The sequence below is a fragment of the Mesoplodon mirus genome (genome assembly GCF_964341445.2).
Source record: "Mesoplodon mirus genome assembly, chromosome: 10".
In the NCBI taxonomy this organism is placed as follows: Eukaryota; Metazoa; Chordata; class Mammalia; order Artiodactyla; family Ziphiidae; genus Mesoplodon; species Mesoplodon mirus.
The window spans coordinates 26,798,912-26,821,169 of NC_138986.1; the positions used below are offsets into that span (position 1 = coordinate 26,798,912).

A 22,258-nucleotide genomic window follows, 5' to 3' on the forward strand; every position below is an offset into this window, starting at 1 on the left:
GATACGGGTTCGTGCCCCGGTCCGGGAAGATCCCACATGACGCGGAGCGGCTGGGCCCGTGAGCCATGGCCACTGAGCCTGCGCGTCCGGAGCCTGTGCTCCGCAACAGGAGAGGCCGCAGCAGTGAGAGGCCCGCATACCGCAAAAGAAAAAAAAAAAAAAAAACTGACCTGTGAGCACTATTCCTAGAAATCCTGATTTAATTGGCCTGGGGTACTTTGGGAGGTGCAAACATTCTCCAGGTGATTGTAATGTGCAGCCCAGGTTGAAAACGTCTGACCTCCGTGGGGGGCATTACCCATTAATTGAGAATCACTGATCTAGACCAGTGGCTCTCAAACTTAAGTTTGCATTAGAGTCACCTGGAGGGCTTGTTAAAACCAGATTCAGAAGTTCTGGAGTGTGGCTTGAGAATTTGCTTCAGAAACAAGTTCCCAGGTGAAGCTGATATTGCTGGTCTTAAGCCCACACTTTGAGAATCACTGATTGGTGGTCACAAATTACTGGGAAGAATTTATTAATAACCTGTTAGTGTATTAACAGCTGTTAGTTCCAGCTTACCAATAATAAAGAACAAAGATGATCCCAAACTGATTCCTTCACTTTACCCAATCCATCCTCAGCAACAAAGACTGACACAGTTTACACAGTGCTTTCTCATTGTCTTGTACTGCTTTTGATCAGCACAAAAACTTTTCAAGGTAGATATACAGGGTATAATTATTCTCAATTCAGAGATGAGAATACGGTCAAAGAAATTAAGCAATTCATGGTGACATAGCTAATTAACGGCAGCCCCAAGGCACGAGACACTACTGGCTTCAAGTCCAGTACATTCTACTGAAAGGTGCTCCCATTCCCTTTTTCTCTAGGCCTGGGCCATGCCAGGGAATCTGGAATATAGCTGGGAAGGATCTGGGACTCTTCAGGTGGTTTTGATTAACATCCTGAAAATTCAAATAACCTGGACCAGGTCAGGCTTCCCCCAAACTCCTCAAACTCCATAGAAAATTTCATAAACCAAAGCCCACACCAAGACTCCATTAGCCTGCCAATTTACATTCAAAACCAATACCCCAAGGAAATCATGAATTAGAATAAATCTGCATTCCCATGGCAAGAAGCATAGGAATTTTCCTTTCTCTCCTCTAATATTTTTGTATGTGCACTTACTGCATCCTCTCATCTACCTTGCTGTCTCTTCCTAACCTGGGTATCACTCAACTGATCAGCTCTTTTTGTAACCTCAGAGATTCCCATCCTTTTGAAGTCACAACCCCCTGAGTAGAACACATGAAATCATGGCCTTATTATTTTATCATCTGTATCACTTTTGGAGGGGATTAAAAAAATAGAAATTGTAGACTATCAAAACAATTTTTTAAAGAGGTAAACTTTCATTAATTAATTCAAAAATGTTTATTGAGTGCTAATGCTCATTTGAATGATTAGACTGGAAAGTTATTTGTGCTTTTTGTTTCTTTTTGGAACTGGTAATAACAAAAATAAAGTTTAAAACAGAAAAATATTAATTGCCTGCTAAATGAAGAATATATGATTAATTTTGAAGAATTACTTAACAATTTTCACAGATGACTTTTAGAACACTGAATTACAGCTATCCGGAAACCATACCATATTTACAAACTTTCAGGGTTAAATATGATAAAATTCTAGACTTAAGCTTCTTTATCTAAATGAATTAATAATAATATTTCAATTAAGATTTTAATTAGATCAGTATTTTAGATGGGCTGACTCTACTTCATCACAATAAACATTAAGCCCAGGAACCATACGCCACAAGGCCTAGAGTACTTTGACAAATTAAAGAGAACCATTAGCTGATGGAAGGCTTGTTCTGGAAGTATTTATGGCTGCGATCCATAGGGATGCAGATGACTTTCTGAAGAATGCCACACCTCAACAAGAGGAGATAAAGGAAAAAAGAAAAACTCACACTGGGTTTGTTTACTGCTTACTGGTACAAATTGAAGAACCATGAAATAATTTCCCAGTAAAGTTCCAAACAAATATCTGACTACAAAAGAAACTAACTAAAAAAGAAATGGTAAGAATGCTATCTATGTGAAGTAGTATCAGTATCTCAGGGATAAGAATAGTCTATGTAGGGGCTTCCCTGGTGGCTCAGTGGTTAAGAATCCGCCTGCTGATGCAAGGGACACTGGTTCGTGCCCCGGTCGGGAAAGATCCCACATGCTGCGGAGCAGCTGGGCCCGTGAGCCATGGCCGCTGGGCCTGTGCGTCCGGAGTCTGTGCTCCCCAACGGGAGAGGCCACAGCAGTGAGAGGCCCGCGTACCGGAAAAAAAAAAAAGAATAGTCTATGTACATCTCAACTGTAACTGGTGCCAACATGTGAGTACCTGGAGCAGAAGGGCATTTCACGGAAGTACACGATCAGACGAGGCTGCAGGAGAACCTCACTCCACACCTCAGCGCTCTAAAGAACATTCACCTCACAGCAGCCGCCTGCCTGTGCTCTGGTCATTGATTAGCTCTATCACCATGAAATACTTAATGCCTTCACCTCAGCAGCTAAGCATTTGTGAATAAACCCACTCGGGTTTATCAGGCCGGGAAATGTCTGCACAGATTACAAGGATCTCCTTTGTTGAACAACTCTCTCCTCAGAGGGGGATGGATACAGTGAAGGGGGTGGGGGGAAGAAGACAGACACGAATAAGGGTGGGATAGAGGAAAACAGAGACAGGGCAGACCACGTAATTCTGTTTCTTTGCCGGTGATTGGACATGAAAGCTTAAGGGAAAAAAAGAAAAAAAAAAGAAAAATCAGTCTGCAGAAAGAGGAGGAAGGATGAAGCAGGCATTTGGAGTAAAGCAGTTTCAGTACTTTCCTTAGGTTCTGCTACACTCCTAGCCTTGGACTCCGAGGGATCCCATATTTTGAGAAATATTCCCATTTTCTGTTGAAGCTAGTTCAAGATGGTTACTGTTTTACACACACATGCGCGCGCGCACACACACACACGATCTAATAGTGAAGAAAGAAAAGGGGGGGATGCTGAATTTTGTTTAAGATGAAAACAGATTAATAATTGGTTTTTATTCTCCATATAGTTCATTCTATTAGGTCAAATCTCTAAGAATTCAGTTTTAGAACATTTAGTATTCCCACATTCTATACTGGGGTTTCAGGACAGCCCTCAAGGGTGAATTATTTATCCCTGAGTTCTCAGGGGACAGAGTAAACTACTAATAGCTGACAGGTAGTACCCCATTGATCTAAATAAAGAGACAGACTATGCATGCAAGTCACTAAGAGAGGAAAACACTGAGGTTCCCTGCTCTATAACTTTTTTCTTAAAAACCATAATTGCACAGATTAGAGTCCATTACTTCTACAAGGTTCATGACAAAGAGCAGCCGCTTCCGGCTGCACCTCCTCAACCCTTCACCTCAGAGGCAATCACTATCAATTCGTTTAGCTGTTTCTTCTGATATTTTAGTCCATATTTTCTAAGGAATACGCACACAGAATTCACTGATTATTTTCATTTTCAGATTTTATCTTCTGACTTCCTACTATGGAAGATGAGGCAAAGCAACATTTACATTAGATGTTGTATAAATATATACAACAAAATCCACTCAGTTGCCTTTTGACACTGCACAACAGACTTTTAAAATTATAATGCAAATTAACTGACAAAATCCATAAATTTTCTGTTGGAACTAATTAGCACAATTCAGAGTTCAAAGCGGTGACTTCTACTGCATTAAGCTAAGGCTTAACATTCCTCACTCCTTTTATTTATTTATTTATTTTTACGGTTTCCCAGAGTGGCCTTTTTTTTAAAAACATCTTTATTGGAGTATAATTGCTTTAAAATGGTGTGTTAGTTTCTGCCGTATAACAAAGTGAATCAGCTATAGATATACATATATCCCCACATCCCCTCCCTCTTGCGTCTCCCTCTCACCCTCCCTATCCCGCCCCTCTAAGTGGTCACACAGCACCAAGCTGATCTCCCTGTGCTATGCGGCTGCTTCCCACTAGCTATCTATTTTACATTTGGTAGTGTATATATGTCCATGCCACTCTCTCACTTCGTCCCAGCTTACCCTTCCCCCTCCCCGTGTCCTCAAGTCCATTCTCTACGTCTGCATCTTTATTCCTGTCCTGCCCCTAGGTTCTTCAGAACCAATTTTTTTTTTTTTAGATTCCACATATATGTGTTAGCATACAGTATTTATTTTTCTCTTTCTGACTTACTTCACTCTGTATGACAGACTCTAGGTCCATCCACCTCACTACAAATCACTCAAATTCATTTCTTTTTATGGCTGAGTAATATTCCATTGTATATATGTGCCACAGCTTCTTTATCCATTCATCTGTCGATGGACACTTTGGTTGCTTCCATGTCCTGGCTATTGTAAATAGTGCCACAATGAACATTGTGGTACATGACTCTTTTTGAATTATGGTTTTCTCAGGGTATATGCCCAGTAGTGGGACTGCTGGGTCATATGGTAGTTCTGTTTTCAATTTTTTAAGGAACCTCCATACTGTTCTCCATAGTGGCTGTATCAATTTACATTCCCACTAACAGTGCAAGAGGGTTCCCTTTTCTCCACATCCTCTCCAGCATTTATTGTTTGTAGATTTTTTGATGATGGCCATTCTGACCAGCGTCCTCACTCCTTTTAGATCTATTTCTTCATGTGCTTGAATTAGGTTTTGAATTAGACATGGATTTGATGTGATTCTTAAAGAAAAATGTTAGTACTAAATAATTCTGAAAAATGTTCTGCAGTTATAAATCAAGGTATTTAAAATCCAAAGTCTTACACATTTTTTCTAATTAATGTATGTTGTTTCATTTTATAGGAAATTATTTTCATTTTTCACCTGGCATTTAACTAGCAAAGTTCAGTTTCACTTCATCAAAAGATATTTCCAGTATGAGAATAATTACCTTAAGAATTTTCTAATTTAAACAAGTCAAATGGAAAAAATCTTTGGGGACATATCAACGAACTTGGGAGTTACTGGTTCATACCTACAAATATCTTAAGCATTACGAATATAAAGCTTAAAGAGATTTAACAGTAAAGTGCATATTACAATTGATTGTAGAAAAAAATAAAACATCTTTCTGTTACTTTAGTTAACAATCAGGATACCAATTAAAGATTCCAAGTTTTGTTCAACAGTAAAATTTTGCAATCTAGTCATTACTGAGTTAAATACAAGAGAACAGCAAGTTTTCTCCTTGAAAAATATCATTTTCTTATTTCAATAGGACTTTCTGTTTTAAATTTAGTTTCATTAATTACTACTTCAAACATAATTAATTAATTAATACTTGAAACATAAGTGAAACCTCATTTAAATACAACCTTTTGCAGGCTTTTAAGATCAGAGTGACCAAAGGATATCATATATTTTCATATAATTTAAATTCACTTATATTTATAAACAATTATTTAGTGTATCCATGCCCCAGATGCCAGGGACAAAACAAGGAAACAGAAAAGTCCTACCCTGTAATCAGGCAACATGCTTTATTAACATAAAATATATTTGGTACTAAAATATCCTTGCAAGAATTAAACAAAGGTGTGAATGCAAATATTCACATTATTAAAAAAGAAACCAAAGACGACTACATTAAGATGCTTTCTTAATATCAGTGATGAAGTTTAGTGAACCTTTGCTACAAAGCAAAAAATGTGATAGAGTTACAAAGACATTTGTATCTAAGATGTCTGAAAGGCATGGAACATTAAACAACTCTTGGATCATTTTAAGAATACAGTCGTAGTTCCTACAAATATTAACAGTTAGTATCATATCATTAGCCACGCAATTTCTTGTGGTTTGAAGAACAAATGTAGAGGAATTAAAAGCAACTATCTTAAAAGATGAAGTAAAATGATCGTTTGAAGCCTGCCCAGGAGCTCACATTCAGCCCCATTTCTTATCTATTTACTTTAACTGACCTTTCTTTGTGAGTAAGGGGGACTAGGTAGAGTTGAAATGAAAGGTTTGTGAGACAGAGTGCATATTCAGCTATACCATCTGTTTACTTTGGCTGACCTTTGTTTCTGGGGAAGGGGAAGAAAAAGAAGTATCTGCTCGTGGAAATCTCTGTGCTAATAATCATAAGGATCAAAAAAAGCCCATCATGCACACACCAAAGTAAAGACGCTTACTGTGTAAAGGCAAATCCCACGAGAGTAAATGTGACAAAGATAAAAGGTATTTCTGTGTCTGCTGCTTTGTTAGGCTTCTAAATTCACTACAATCCACCTAAAGGCCATTTGCACACTTATGCAACATAATAAAGCTATTTATCGTATTTTACAATTAAACATTATAATTAAATATCACATTTAATAATTAATTTAAAGGTACTGATAGTAAGAAACATTTTCAGCATCTTATTTTACATGAGCAAATACAGCTTATTTGTCTCTCAAATGTTTTTATTTTGAATTACCAACCCACAGAAAAATGCAAAGAATAATATACTGAACATCCATATACCCTTCATCTAGATTTACCAGTTGTTAAAATTTTGCCACATTTGCTTTCTCTCTCTCTCTCTACACATACGCATATAAAATACTATCTGCTGAGCTATCTAAAAATAAACTACAGACAACATGACTTGAGTCTTTTAGTGATTCTGCTTGTTTTTAGCAATTTGGATCAGAAATATAAGAGCCCTAGGCTTACAAGATGTTTTCAGGTATCAAGTCACATAAAAAGACTGGAAATAGGAGATCTAGGTTCAAGTTGGCTGTGTGTGACATCAGCCAGTCTTTCTCTCTCTCTGAGTCAACTGTCTTCTGGATAAAAGGAGCACACGCCCCACAGCAGTGTTGTGTGAAAATATAAGTTAGACCCAGATAACCAAAACTAAGAAGTTAAATGTAAGAACAGATATTGATGTGGAAGGATTTTCGGTATGATAAAGACTTGTCTTCTCTTGGCCCTCTCCTGCTCAGTGTTCCGACCACCTGAAATCCAATCCAATTGGGGCGCTTCTGACACTGGAGGAAGGGGAGCCAATTCCTCACTGGAGGGACTGTCATTGCCATTGCAGGACCTTATGCCTGGTCCCTGCCCACCAAATGCCAGTATTGTCTTCCACCATTGCCACAAAATCAAATATGTCCTCACTAAGAATTACTGAAGGTGTAACTTAAAGTGTAAGTGTAACTAGGAAAACATACATGTTAAGCCTTAAGCCCTTTTACCTCCATATAAATAAATGGGTAAGAATGTTCTTCTAGAAGCCCATGGAGACAATGTGAAAATTCTAGAAATCTAAGATGCACTGAAGGGAAAAATCATTCTGCCAAGGGGGCAGAAAGCCCCTGAACGGAGAGGAGGTAGAGAATGCTTAAGTAAAGTTTACCTGGTGTATACCTTTCCTTTCTAGACATTTTTCAATGAAAATGTAGATATAGGCACATATAATTACAGAAGTTTTTTAAAAATCAATAATTATTAAGATAACAAGCATCCAGGTCTAGGGCCAGTCCCAGCAGAGTGCTGGAGCCAGCTCATACTGGCTTGTGAGAGCTGGATGCGCACATCTCTTCCCGACCCCATACTTACTGACATCATATCACACAGGTAGCTTGATACTGCCCTGGTGGGGTTACTGACACCACTGAACTCCTATCTCAAACACTACACATCAGGCTCCCCCCACCCACCTAAAGAGCTGGTTGTTAAATATCTATCAGCACACCACTGGTCAGCCCTCACTGTGTTTTATGTTGAATAATAAATTGTGAGTAAACTCAAATGGTGTCATTATCAGGTCTACACACAAGAGAGGCATTGATAAAAATACTCTTACCTTGTATTTATACTTTTAGAACGCAGAGCTAGAACTATGAATGAAAAAGTCATGAACTGGAGAACATGTTGACAAAAAGTTTCACACTGTCACTAAGAAACTGAACTCCAAGGAGGCAGGGGCCAACAAAAGGCCAGGTTGAGGCTGCCTGTTTTGTTGTCGTAAAATGAAAATTATCACACCCTTGAAGACTAGAGCTGAAATGGGCCTCAGCCCCCCAGAGATGCTCTTTTGTCACCATCAATTCTGGCGATAATAATAATGACTACAGTAGCAAACACTACTACTACTATTCTGGCACTGTGTGCCAGAATTTGTGTACCTTAACCCACCTAAGCCTCACAGCAATCTTAATGCAGTAGGTATTATCGTTATCTCCATTTTACAGATGAGGACATTGAGCCGCACAGTTTTAAAATAACTTGTTCAAGCTTATACAGAGAGTTAAAAGCAGTCTGGCTTCACAGTCTGTGGCCCTAACTCCTGGGTTATCCGGGAATGTGCCAACCCACAGTTAGTCCCTTCAACATGTATCTTTCACTACCCCACATCTATTTTTGTGACTACATATCTCCCACTACGCCAACACAACTGACATGCTCAGGGTTCCTTAGTGTGCTTCTATTTCTCTTTAAGCCTTTGTTTTATCATTTCCTCAGCAAGATATTCCAAACTGTCTACCACAATGGCTGACAGATAACAGCCATTCTGTAAAATATGCCTGAATTTTAAAGCAGAGTACAGCTGTACCATTTTATATTCAAAAAGGAGCTTAACAGTTGAGTTGGAAACATTAAAATTGCTGGTATGGGCAAAGAGTTTCACATCATACAAGCTGTAGGTGAGTACAGTTTGAAAACATTGGAATTAAAATTCACTTCATGTTTTTCTTGCCAAAAAAAAATTTGTAAGTCTAAAAAAAAACCCTGCTATTTGGTTTATTATTACCAAAGACCACTGATTTTAAAATGTTTTAAAGGTTAGAATATTTATAAAAGTATCATGAAACAGAAGAGTGTTACTCTGTTTGAGGCTAAACTAATTGTTTTAGCTTTAGCAATTTATGAAAGCTATATCTTTATCTGAGAAATATTTGCTACAACATGGAAGAGACAAAATGTTCTTCCTAATGAAGAAACATAATTAGAGCAGCTTTTATTTTTGTTTGGCTGTCATATATACCTGGTTTATTGATTTCTGCCTGTGTTTATGAAATGATCTACTTGGTATAAAACCAAACACTAGCATTTAGAACTCAAACCATACTTAGGTGTGGCTGGTACAGCAAACACGGCTTGACAGAAGAAGCAGTAACCTAATGGAAAGTACATGGGAAGAAAGATAATATGCTAAAACCTATGATGACAACATTCATAAAAGAATGGAAATAATCCACTCTGAAATATTTTAAATTTAGTACTATCTTCAGTGAAGTTTAGAAAGAACCAATGTCTATTTTTACAGAATATATTGCCCATCAGCTGAAGAGAGTTCTGACATTTTTTCCAAAAGGTTGGAGTTTTTATTTAACCTAAACCATACAAAATAATTTCAAATCTGTTTTATACATTACTTTCTAGATATTTATTACTTACTTGATGAAGCATAATGAACTACTATACAGGTAAAGGACTTCAAGATTTTCCCCATTAGATATGATAATAGATCCATGTAAAAAAATATGGAACTTGCAATTTATAAACTAAAATATCCATCATAGTGTCGGTTTTGATATAATGCCCACCATATAAACTATTTTAAAAGCTTAAAAAATAAACAAAATATAAATTAGCAAGTAAACGAAAACTTATATTTGAAGAGTTTACGTTACAAAAACTAGCCATACAGAATCTAGAGTGATATCTGTATAATTAACAGTGCTAAAAACTGAACAGGTTACTGTTGGTCTTACGTCTCAAATCTTTTTTGTTTTAAAATAATTTTTCTGCCACTAAAAATATCATCAATCCACTGAGATTTAAAATTCTTCAGAGGATAAATTTAACTCATATCACATGGTGTAAAAATCTACCCAAAATGCACCTTTTCTGACCTTTTTAATGAGTGGTCACCACACAAAAGTAATGAGAGACTAAACTCACACAAGGCATTAGTACAATTAAAAGTCGTATTTTCAACATGTGATGAGAGTTACAAATATGCATACATATACACATACATTCAAAAATTAAAGTTTTTCAAATCATTTTGTTTTCTTTTTTCTATTCATTTTCCTTTGCATAAGAAAGTCTTTGATAATCCTACATTGGAATATACGATTAGTAGCCCCAGTTACATTTAGTACGAAGGTGGAACAGTAACAGTGGCTATAATGTATGTTAAAATTAAAATCCTATTTCTGGAAGTAAAATGATGTCGTTTCTATATACTGCCAGTGAAGCAATTTGGTTTAAGTTTTCTTACTCCACTTCATATTGGGAAAATGTTTACCAATTTTGTAGGAAAAAAGGAGAACTCCAGGTTTCAGACTCGACTAGAGATACTGTTCTCATGAACTGAGACAAATAATGTAGATAAATAAGCAAGCCTTGCAGAGGGAAGGAAGGGAAGAAATAAAGAGCTCAGTGTGAGATGCTTGTTTGGACACTAGGTGCCTGCAACCAGCATAGAGCTGAATAAGCAGGCCTGAAGCTCTCAACAGAGGTCAGAGCTGGAAAAGGGGGGTGGGCATTATTACTTAGAATGGACATGTAAAAAAGTACTAAGCCAGAGTCTGCCAAGTTTAAGGGGGAGAGAAAGATTCCATGATGAAGTACAAAAAGGAAGGGTCAGGGACGATGAGAAAAAAAAAAAAAAGAAGAACATGGAATCCCTGGGGTAAGGAGTTTCAAGAAGGAAGGTGTGATCAACAATTTGAAATACAGCAGCGAGGTCCAGTATGACAGGTGCTGACAAGTGGACTGGATGTGGTATTACCGAGGTCAATGATGGCTTCTGCCAGAACAATTTCAGTAAAGAAGTGTGGCTAAAGCCAGCTGTGGGCTTAGGAGCAAATGGACATATAGCCATAAGTGCCTAGGACTATAGGCTTTCAAGGGTCTACAAAAATGTCTAAGAGCTGAAAATTAAAATCAATTTTTAATTAAATGTATATAAATTAACATTATTAACTGATACGTTTTGTATTAAACATTTCATTCCATTTGAAAACAATTTTTAAGTTAGAGTTTTTCACTTCACAAAAATTCCTAAGTAAGCATAATAATTGCCAAGAAATCATAATCAATCATAAGTGAGCCACTCACTGCCAAATGACTTCAAAAGCCAAAGTCTAAAAATCTTTTCAAGATAATTAGCCCTGTTTAATCAGTGATGTGGGTCCATTTTATAGATTCAAGTGATATAGGGTAAGACCTCCAAGCAGAGCACCCTAGGACTGCAGAGCTCTTATGGCCTTGGTGAATGGAGCTTAAGGTGACACTAAAAGCTTGGCTAAGAAGGAAAGAAAAGTGAAAGGAAAATACAGGATAAAGGAAGAAGTTACAGGCTGAGGAGAAAGTCAGTAGAGAGTTGGAGACTGAGGATATAACAGAGAGAATAGGTAATTTAATGGAACAAAGTGCTGAAGGACACAGAAGTGTATGGGGTTAAGAGCACTCATGTGCAAGACTTCTGAATAGCAGAGGAGGAACGGATAGGTATAGATTTAAATACGTTTACAGGCTTGCAGTGAAAATAGATAATCTGTGCTTGCATCCTACAATTATTTTTTTTTAAAGAGAGAGATAAGATTGTTTGCTGAAATTGCAGGGAATAGGGTTGGGGGGCGGCTTGAGAAGAGAAGCAAAGGTTGGAAACCGAGATAAAGAATTAGCACAGTATTTTCAAGTATGTTCTCTTATGCAGTTCTTATAATCACCTTGCAAGCTTATGAGGACAGATATTACTAATTCCATTTTACATAGTAAAGAAACCTGAACTCTCAGTTATATAGAAAAATTGCCTATTTGAAGTCTTTTTCAACTACGTTTAAGATCTCTTATTACCTAATTATAATCTCAATTTTTCCAAATGCTTACAAATCTAGCTGTGATGTTTTTGATCTTGTAGTATGTCAGAGAACCATGACCTAAGCCATCTCTCTCTCCCCAGAAGCACTAAACATCTATCCCCCAAACTACAGTCTTGCTCAGAATTCAGGAAAGAATCAAAGCCTAATTCTTAAAGGTGGAGAGAAAAAAATCTATAAAAATACTGAATCACTATGTTGTACACCTGAAACTAATATAATATTATAAATCAACTATACTTCAATAAAAAGTGGAGGGAATATTAAGACGCTGAGCCAAAAACTGTAATGATTTCTGACATAGTTAGGTACCTACAAGATTTCAGAGTACTGCAGTTTGCATTCAAAAGCCCAGTTTTAACATATTCCCGAGTTAAACCTACATCAACAAAGGTAAGGCATTTCCCAACTGGGTGTTTTAGGATACTTAAGTATATAGATAAAACAGGTAGTGGTCAGTAGCATTAAGATGATAATGACAATTCTGAAAAGAAAGAATAAGTAGTCACTAGGTTTTCCCCTTTAATTAGAAACAGAACAGTGAAATGGATTTAAGATGTCACAAGATAAATGCTCCCACCTCAGTTGTCAAGACTTTGGAAATCAGCTTTAAACACCAGAAAAGACTTTGAAATCCGAGAACTAGATTCTATATTCGGAAATCCCTTTTGAGCCCACAGGTGACACTATGTAAGAGAGAAGATTCCAAGTTCACTCTTCATCTTGCTCAGTCTACCTGGAGGATCTCACATTACTGGCCACCCACATCTGGTTGATATCCTCGCCAGCAGTTTCTCTGACCTACTGCATGCTCTGGGGTCTCCTCCTGTTTTGGGTGGGCTGTTCCCTTCTTCCTTCCAACATTAATTCCCTCCTGAAGATAGTTTTTTATTTTGTTTTTTTGCTTTTCTTTCTCTAAACTTATTGCCCTTTGATTGATGCATTCCTATGGACCAAACCATCAGAAAGTTAATGGTCTTCAAAGCCATATTTACAGCCCTAACCTCCAGCCAATGATCTAGCTCCAGAGATGCACTTTGGAAAAGACTGGGGTGGGTGGTGAACAACTGATAAGTGTTCTTCCTGTCTGCCAGGCTGCCATTTTTTGGCTCCCATGCTCAAAATTCTATAATCACTCCATACTACTTTATACAGACTATTAAAGAAAAAAACTTGTTATGGTTCCCTTTTAATTGAGAGCTGGAAGACAGTGTGATTATATTTCCCAGTTTGTCTGCCTGCTTGTATTGGATCAGTCAAAAAAACCAAGTTAGAGCATGTAATTTCTCCCAAGGCACTGTTGTAATTTATTGTTATTCTACACTAACAAAGTTACATAGCTTCTGCCATATCAAATACTGACTCAGAAGTAAAGGGGAGAGGAATTCTGGGTAGTTGGAAGCAATGAGGCCATGTACATCCAAACCTCTTAGTGTATCCTCACAAAAACCAATACAGAACAACAAAAAGAACAAATAAAACCACATAAAACTCAGGCTACAACACATCCAAACTTGTAATTACATGTAAAAAAACAAAACAAAACAAAAAAATCCCCCAGAATTCCAATGTGCATTCTCCCATGTTCCAGATCTAAGCTTTATTGGACAGCAAGGGCAATTTAGGAAAAACTGAATAGAACAGAGAAGAGCTAGGATAAGGTCTAAAACTGATTTAGAGCCACCACCAGAAAGAGAAAGCCCATCCTATGAGTGAAAATACTGAAAAAGCCTAGCATAGAATAGAGTACAGATTTTAAAGTACATAGGACACAAGGAGTTATTTTAGGAAGTTAATAGTTTAAAGGGAAAAGAGGATTAAAAGGAAGGAAACGTACCAATCCCAAACCATCAATCCTGTACATGGATATGCAGAAACACATAAAGTCTTAATCTATTTTTTAAAAAACATAAAAATAAAATGGATACCATAAACTCAAACGTTTCACCTGACAAAAGACCACCTCAAAAAAATACATAGCAAAGTGTAAGAAAAACTGTAATATAGCATTCTAAACTGAATTAATATCTCTAAACAAGCAGCTGGGGACAGGAAGGAAAAATAATTGACCTAGATCAGTGTAGTATAATAAGAAATATATTTGATCTTGGTCTGCAGTTCCTGGCACAGAGCTCCTAAAACCCCTGGAAGTTTCTGAATGATAGGAATGTCTTCTGTTTTCATAAGGAGTCCCTTTGGAACACACCTGAGTTTATGCTAATGAGGTGACTTAGGATGGAGTCCTTACATAGTCTCATGTGATTAGAGGGCTGGAAATTTCAGCTCCATCCACTGAACTCCCAGAGAAGAGGGAGGGCTGGAAATTAAGCTCTATAAAAACTCTTGAACAAGATTTGATGAGCTTCAAGGTTGGTGAACTTACCCATGTGCTGGCAGGGTGGGGCACTCCAATTCCATACAGACAGAAGATCCTGCACTCAGGACTCTTCCAGACCTCACCCTCTGTACCTCTTCATCTGGCTGTTCACTTTTATCCTTTATAATATCTTTTACAGTGAACTAGTACATATAGTGAATGTTTCCCTGAGCTTTGTGAGCTATTCTAGCAAATTATCAAACCTGAGGAGGGGCTCTTGGGAACCCCAATTTACAGCTAGTCAGTCAGAAGTATAGGTGACAATCTAGGCTTTCAATTTGCATCTGACGTAAGGGCAGTCTAGTGGAACTGAGCTCTTAATCTGTGGGATCTGATGTTATCTCCAGGTAGATAGAATTAGAATTGAGTTAACTTTGTAGGACACACCATTGGTGTCTGCTGAGAATTAGAGAATTTCTTGGTGTGGGAAAACTCCACATACATCTGGTGTCAGAAGTATAGAGCTTTCCCCTTACAATCAAGAATTCAAAAACAAAGAAAAGAAGTGGACAAAAACAGGAAAAAGTGAAATAGAGCTAACTGGACACAAGAAAGAAATAGAAGAAAAATGGCAAATTCATATCAGAAATGAAGACAAAATTATGTGGTACTCAAAGAATAAATTTACACAAAAATATAAGGACATCAAAGACAGGAGAAAAATAACCAAGGAATGAAAATGAGACTAAAAACGTATCAGAGAGAAAGCATCTGATATAGAAGACAAGTAAGAGAGATTCAATTTATGTTTAATTGGAGTCCCTATAGGAAAGAAATGTAAATCAAGGAGTTCATATTCAGCTAAGCTATCCTTCAAGCATCGAGACTACAGAGAAATAGTTTTAAATATGCGAGAGCTCCTGAGAAGTCTGTACCCATGAGCCCTTCTTGAGGAATTTACTAGAATATAAACTTCATCAAACTAAAACATGATGAGGAAATTTTAGCAAAAAGATTGATGATGGGCATTTAATATATTTAGTTATGTATCTAAGATGAAAACAAAATTGGAAACAAGAGTGGAAGAATAATATATAATATGATATGTATTACATGTTATATGTGGTATGTTCTAACAAAATATAAATAAAACAACTCAAAATTTGATGCAATAGGGAGGGTAAAAAAAAGTAAGGTAAAATAAGCTTATCGGTTATTGTACATGCAGTAAGTAGGAGTTAAAATAAATACCATTAAAAACTCACAAACCAGAAAATAAATGGTTAAATTTTTTGAAAAACAAGGGACTAATGATAAGGATAGCATTAAATCTGTATATTGCTTTGGGTTGTATGGACAATTTAACAATAGTAATTCTTCCAATCCATGAGCACAGAATATCTCTCCATTTCTTCATGTCTTCTTTAATTTCTTTCATTAATTTTTTGTTGTTTTCAATAAACAGGTACTTCACCTCCTATATTAAATTTACTCCTAAATATTTTATTCTTTTTGATGCAATTGTAAGTGGAGTTATTTTCTTAATTTCTCTTTCTGATAGTTCATTATTAGTATATGGAAGTGCAACAGATTTTTGTGTACTATTGTGTACTGATTTTGTATCCTGCAACTTTACTGAATTTATTAGTTCTAACATTCTTTATGGAGTCTTTAGGGTTTTCTAGATACAATATCATGTCATCTGCAAATAATGACAATTTTACTTCTTCCTCTCCAATCTGGGTGCCTTTTTTTTTTTTTTTTTTTTTTGCGGTACGCGGGCCTCTCACTGTTGTGGCCTCTCCCGTTGCGGAGCACAGACTCCAGACGCACAGGCTCAGCGGCCATGGCGCACGGGCCCAGCCACTCCGCGGCATGTGGGATCCTCCCGGACCGGGGCACGAACCCGTGTCCCCTGCATCGGCAGGCAGATTCTTAACCACTGCGCCACCAGGGAAGCCCTCTGGGTGCCTTTTATTTCTTTTTCTTGTTTAATAGCTATGACTAGGACTTCCAATATTATGTTGAATAAAAGTGGCAAGAGTGGGCACCTTTGTCTGGTTCCTGATTTTAGAGGAAAAACTTTTAGCTTTTTTACTATTGAGTTTGATGCCCATTCCAATGGCATTTTTCACAGAATAAAACAAACAATCTTAAAATTTGTATGGAACCACAAAAGACCCTGAATAGCCAAAGTAATCTTGAGAAAGAAGAACAAAGCTGGAGGCATCATGCTCCCTGATTTCAAACTATATTACAAAGCTATGGTAATTAAAACAGTATGGTACTGGTATTGTAAAAAGAAACAGGTAGGACTACACCAAACTGAAAAGCTTCTGCACAGTAAAGGAAACCATCAACAAAATGAAAAGGTGACCTACTGAATGGGAGGAAATATTTAAAAATCATGTATCTGATGAAGGGCTAATATCCAAAATATATAAAGAATTCACACAACTCAATAGCAAAAAACCATACTAACCAATTTTAATAATGGACAGAAGATCAGAACAGACATTTTTCCAAAGAAGACATAGAGACGGCCAACAGGTACATGAAAAGTTGCTCAACATCATTAATCTAGGGAAATGCAAATCAAAACCACAATGGCTGTTATCAAAATGACAAGAAATAGTAAGTGTTGGAAAGGATGTGGAGAAAAAGGGAACCCTTGTGCACTGTTGGTGGGAATGCAAATTGGTGAGGCCACTATGAAAACAGTACAGATGTTCCTCAAAAATCTTAAAATAGAATACCATATGATCCAACAATTCCACTTCTGGGTATTTATCTGAAGAAAACAAAAACAGTAACACAAAAAGATATATGTATCCCCATGTTCCTTGCAGCACTATTTATAATAGTCAAAATATGGAAACAAACAAAGTGTCCATCAACAGACGAATGGATAAAGAAATTGTGGCATATGTATACAATGGAATATTATTCAGTCATAACGAAAGAATGAAATTGTGCCATTTGCAACAACATGGATGGAAAAAAACAAAAACAAAACAAAACAGAAAACAAGTTCACAGATAGAACAGAAGATTGGTGGTTGCCAGAGGCAGCAGATGGGGAGAAGGAGAAGTGGGTGAACTGTTTGGGATTTTTTTTTTAAGTTTAAATAAAACAAAATAAAGGGAATAAAAGCATTACAAAATTTATAAGACCAAAGGAAACCACTGAAACAAAGAAAAAAACTTACCTAAATATAAATTTTTTAATAAAAGAGCAAAAAACCACCCAAAGCACAACAAAAAATACACCACACACAGAAACAATGAACAAAACATAATACACATAATAATCATAACAGAAAATAATATGACAGACTTGCTATCAAACATATTTTTATCAAGAAATATGAATAGGTTAAACTTGCATATTATAATAAAAAGATTTTTGATTTAGCTTGCCAAGCAAAACCCAAGTATATGCTCTATATGAAAGACATACCAGAAACAACATGGTTCAAAAAAACTAAAAATAGAAGTATGGAAAAAGGTATACCTGGAAGATGGGAATAATATGAAAGCAGGGGCAATGACACTAATAAGAGATAAAGCATAATTAAAACTAAAAAGCAATTAGCTGTGTCAAAGAAAGAGTCTCTTTGATGCTAAAAGTCTCAGTTCACTAAATGTATGTTGTAAACATCTATGCACCAAATAATACAGCATATGGCTTTATGAAGTCAAAACTAGAAGAGATTCAGGGAGACACAGATAGAAACCCACTGATAATAGGAGATTTTAACAGTCCATTCTCAGTACAAAATGGATTAAGTGGACCAAAAATAAGAAAGGATACAGAAGATCCAAATAACATAATCAATTAGTAGAGCTTATGGTTATATATTTAACTTTACAATGTGATAATAGAGAATATACCTTCTTCTCAATTGTATATGTAACATTCACAAAAATTGATCATTTATTAGGTTCTCCTCCACAAAAAAATCAACATATTCCATAAAACAGAATGACTAATAACAGTGTTCTCTGATCATAATAAAACTAGAAATTATTAACAAATTTTCAAAAATTAAAAGGCACTTTCATATGGAAATTAAATAACTTCCTACTAAACACGTTTTGGGAGAAAGATGAAATACAAATAGAAGTTACACATTTTTTTAATGATAATGAAAAAAATTATGTATCAGGATTTATGAGTTACAATTGAAATGAAAACTAGAAGAAAACTCATAGCCTTAAACACTTTATTAACAAAATGAAACAATAAAAATAAGTAAATTCCGGGCCTCCCTGGTGGCGCAGTGGTTGAGAGTCCGCCTGCCGATGCAGGGGATACGGGTTCGTGCCCCGGTCTGGGAGGATCCCATATGCCGCGGAGCGGCTGGGCCCGTGAGCCATGGCCGCTGGGCCTGCACGTCCGGAGCCTGTGCTCCGCAACGGGAGAGGCCACAACAGTGAGAGGCCCGCATACCGCAAAAAGAAAAAAAAAAAAGTAAATTCCCAGATCAAAAGTTGGAAAAAGAAAGTAAGCCAAAAGAAAGTATCAAGAAGGAAATAAAGATAAAAGCAGTAATTAATGAGGTACTGAATAGAAAAACAGTAGTTCTCATTCATAAATCAAAATCTTATATGCTGAAGAAAAAATAACAAAATAAACATGCCATTAGATAACTTAAAGTAGGAATCACATATATACAAAATCAGAAATGACAATAGTGAAATAACCATTGAATCAGAAGAAATTAAGAAGTCATGACTCTACAGACGTCCGTATAAATAAATGTGAAAACCTATAAGCAAAGGATAATTTCCTAAACTCCCATTAGAGATAGAAAGTTTAAACAGACAAATTTCCATAGAAGAAATAAAGAAAGTTATCAAGAAGTACTCCACAAAACGAACCATGCCCGGATGGTTTCACAGGGAAAATCTACCAACGCTTCAAAAACCAAGTACCCTCCATGTTGCACAAATTGTTCCAGAGCTTAGAAAATGTAGAAAAACTTCTTAATTCTTTTTTATGAAGCAATTAAAACATTGATACACAAACCAAAAATTTTAAAAAAGAAACAGAAAAAAAACCCCTATATGAACCCTGTGTGGTGTGGGATCAGAATGAGGGGTATGACTAGAGGTACACATACACATATAGGTCAATATCACCTTCAAATATTGATGTAAAAGCTCTAAATAAAATATTAGCAGACAAAATCCAACACCACAGTAAGATAACAATACACAAAGAACAAGAGGGATTTAGTCTAAGGATGCAAGGTTGGTTCAATCCATTAATGTAATACATTATATTAATAGCTCAAAAAATCATAATCATCTCCATAGATGCTGAAAAAGCCTTCAACAAAACTTAAGATCAATTCCTGACTCTAAAAAAAAAAAAACACTCAAGAAAACTGGAGTTGATGCATACTTTCTTAGCATGATAAATAAATATATACACTTTGTCTTAAAGTCAGTATCTTACTTTTAACAAGGAAACACTGGAGGCATTTTTACTAATACAAGAATTAAGACATCCTCTATAACACTATTTAACACTGTAATATAGGTATCTGCCAATGCAAAAAGATAAATCAATTAGGGGCATCAGAATTGGAATTGAAGATGTAAAACTATATTTATAGACGATATGATCACAAACTTGGAAACCCCTAAAGAATCAATGATCTTGGGGCTTCTCTGGTGGCACAATGGTTAAGAATCTGCCTGCCAATGAAGGGGTCACGGGTTCGAGCCCTGCTCTGGGAAGATCCCACATGCCGCAGAGCAACTAAGCCCATGCACCACAACTACTGAGCCTGAGCTCTAGAGCCCACGTGCCACAACTACTGAAGTCTGCGTGGCAAGAGCCTGTGCTCCGCAACAAGAGAAGCCACCACAATGAGAAGCCCATGCACCTCAATGAAGAGTAGCCCCCACTCGCACAACTAAAAGAAAGCCCGTGCGCAGCAACGAGGACCCAACATAGCCAAAACTAAAATTAATTAATTAATTAATTAATTTAAAAAAAAGAATCAACGATCTTTAGATGGTAGAGAAACGGAGTCTCAAACACTGCTGCTTGGAATGGAAACTGGTATATTCCTTATGGACAGGAATTTGGTAATATCTAACAAAACTATATATATACATGTATATGTTTACCTTTTAATCCAGCAATCCCACATCTGGGAATATATTCTGAAGCTAATTCTCTACTGATGTGAATGTATGTACTTACAAGGTTATTATTCATTGTGGCACTGCTTATTTATAAAATATTTGTAACAAGTTAAATGCCCATACGTAGGAGACTAGTTGAATAAACTATAGTATGTCTACATAATGGAGTATTATGCAGAATGAAAAAGATCTCTATGAACTGATATACAGTGATTTCTAAACTACTTTCTGAGAATTCTAGGGTAGTGAATAGGTAAATATATTGTGAATAATAAGAATCAGGAGTTTTAAATCTGGAAAAGGAGAAAAAGTAGAATGAACCCTGTGTGGTGTGGGATCAGAACTGGGGGTATGATTAGAGATACCCATACACATATTAATACATACATACACATGTGCATACACATACATACACAATCATATATATATTCACAAACATACATACACTCATGCTGATTTTTTCATATATAACAATCTTAGCCTTAAGATTCACATAATTAGACTGAAGAAATAAAATTTCATAATTTTTAAAAGTTAAATTTAAAAGATACTGGCTGTTCAATTTATAGCATAGGAAGATATTATGAGGAACAACTGTCAGGAAAAAAGGCTTTTAAACAGAGCAATCAAGCTAACCTTTAAATAGTAAAGAATTTACTCATATATGTCACCAGATCATAAAAACAGAAAAATATAATATTAATCTCAGTGGCAAATATTCTTATGTGCCCAGCTCAGATTATTTTTATATTAGTAAGATAACATATTACCCTTCAGAAAAGCTGCAAAGAGGCAAATGGTACTTGGTATTTCACAATGAAACATATCAAAAGCCACTGTACCTTACAGTAAAATCATAGGAGCAAGAGGCCAACACGGAAGCATGAAATGGTGAAAACTACAAAAAAAACACAAAAAACCCTTTTTGAGGTTAACTGTAATTATAACATGCTACTTCATAAGGTCATTCCCATGAACATTATAATAAAGTTCATCTAACTTAACCAATTTTGTGAATACATATTATGATTGCTATTAGCACAAGTATCAAATAAACATTTAAATGTTAAAAGTTTTAAAATAATTTTTATGTTATTTGTATATCACATCTAATGAAAATGATATCAAGGTCAAAAAACTGCAAATTTAAAAACAAGTAGTATTTAGTAATAAACATGTTTTACCAGGCTGCCCATTGCAATTTTATTTCTTCCATGTTTTTCTTACCAGTACTTTAATAGTTATATACACATAATATAATTACATTTGAATGCTCTTCATAGTTTACTAAATACTTTCACTACATTACCCTATTTCATTCTCAGAAGCACTGTGAAATATATATAGAAAATATTTTTTAACTACTAAAACCTGTGTGCCATGAAAAAAAATCAGGGCACTGTGTCTCATATGTTGAGTTGTAACCAGTAAAATTTAAAATATTAACTACAATTTAGAATTTTTAAAATAGGAATAACATAATGAATGAAAAGACCAAAAAGGTACCTTTTTATCCTTAATGTAAAAAACAAAGAATGAAATTGGGAAATGTCCCTTAATAAGATGTTTTCCACAGTGACTTAGCAAAATTTACCTAAATAAAAGCTGGGAAACTAACTTAAGTCACCTTATACCTGACAAATTTGAGGGGATCAGCAGAAAAAAGTTACCTCATCCTCTGCTGTTTACAAAGTGGAAAACTGTCTCTACCCTAAACTTCTGAGAACATTCATATATACAATCATGCTAGGGAAAATAAAGAATTAACTCTCTCTCTGTGCAAGTTCCAACAAAATAAAGAAATCTTCCCACCGAATGAAAAACTGTAAAGAATATAATACTAAAAGTAAATTATTATAGTTAAGACATATTAAAAGGAATAGTAGAA

The 22,258-nt window shown here is 35.9% G+C and overlaps 1 protein-coding gene across 1 annotated transcript in view; it reads right to left on the minus strand.

The window, feature by feature from the left end:
* Positions 1–22,258, minus strand: part of PEX7 (peroxisomal biogenesis factor 7) — an 84,523-nt gene that overhangs the window by 27,514 nt on the left and 34,751 nt on the right. Inside the window, exon 8 of the mRNA XM_082634396.1 lies at positions 21,213–21,268. Within this exon, the coding sequence (XP_082490522.1) occupies positions 21,213–21,268 (56 nt within the window). The remainder of the gene's footprint in view (positions 1–21,212; positions 21,269–22,258) is intronic.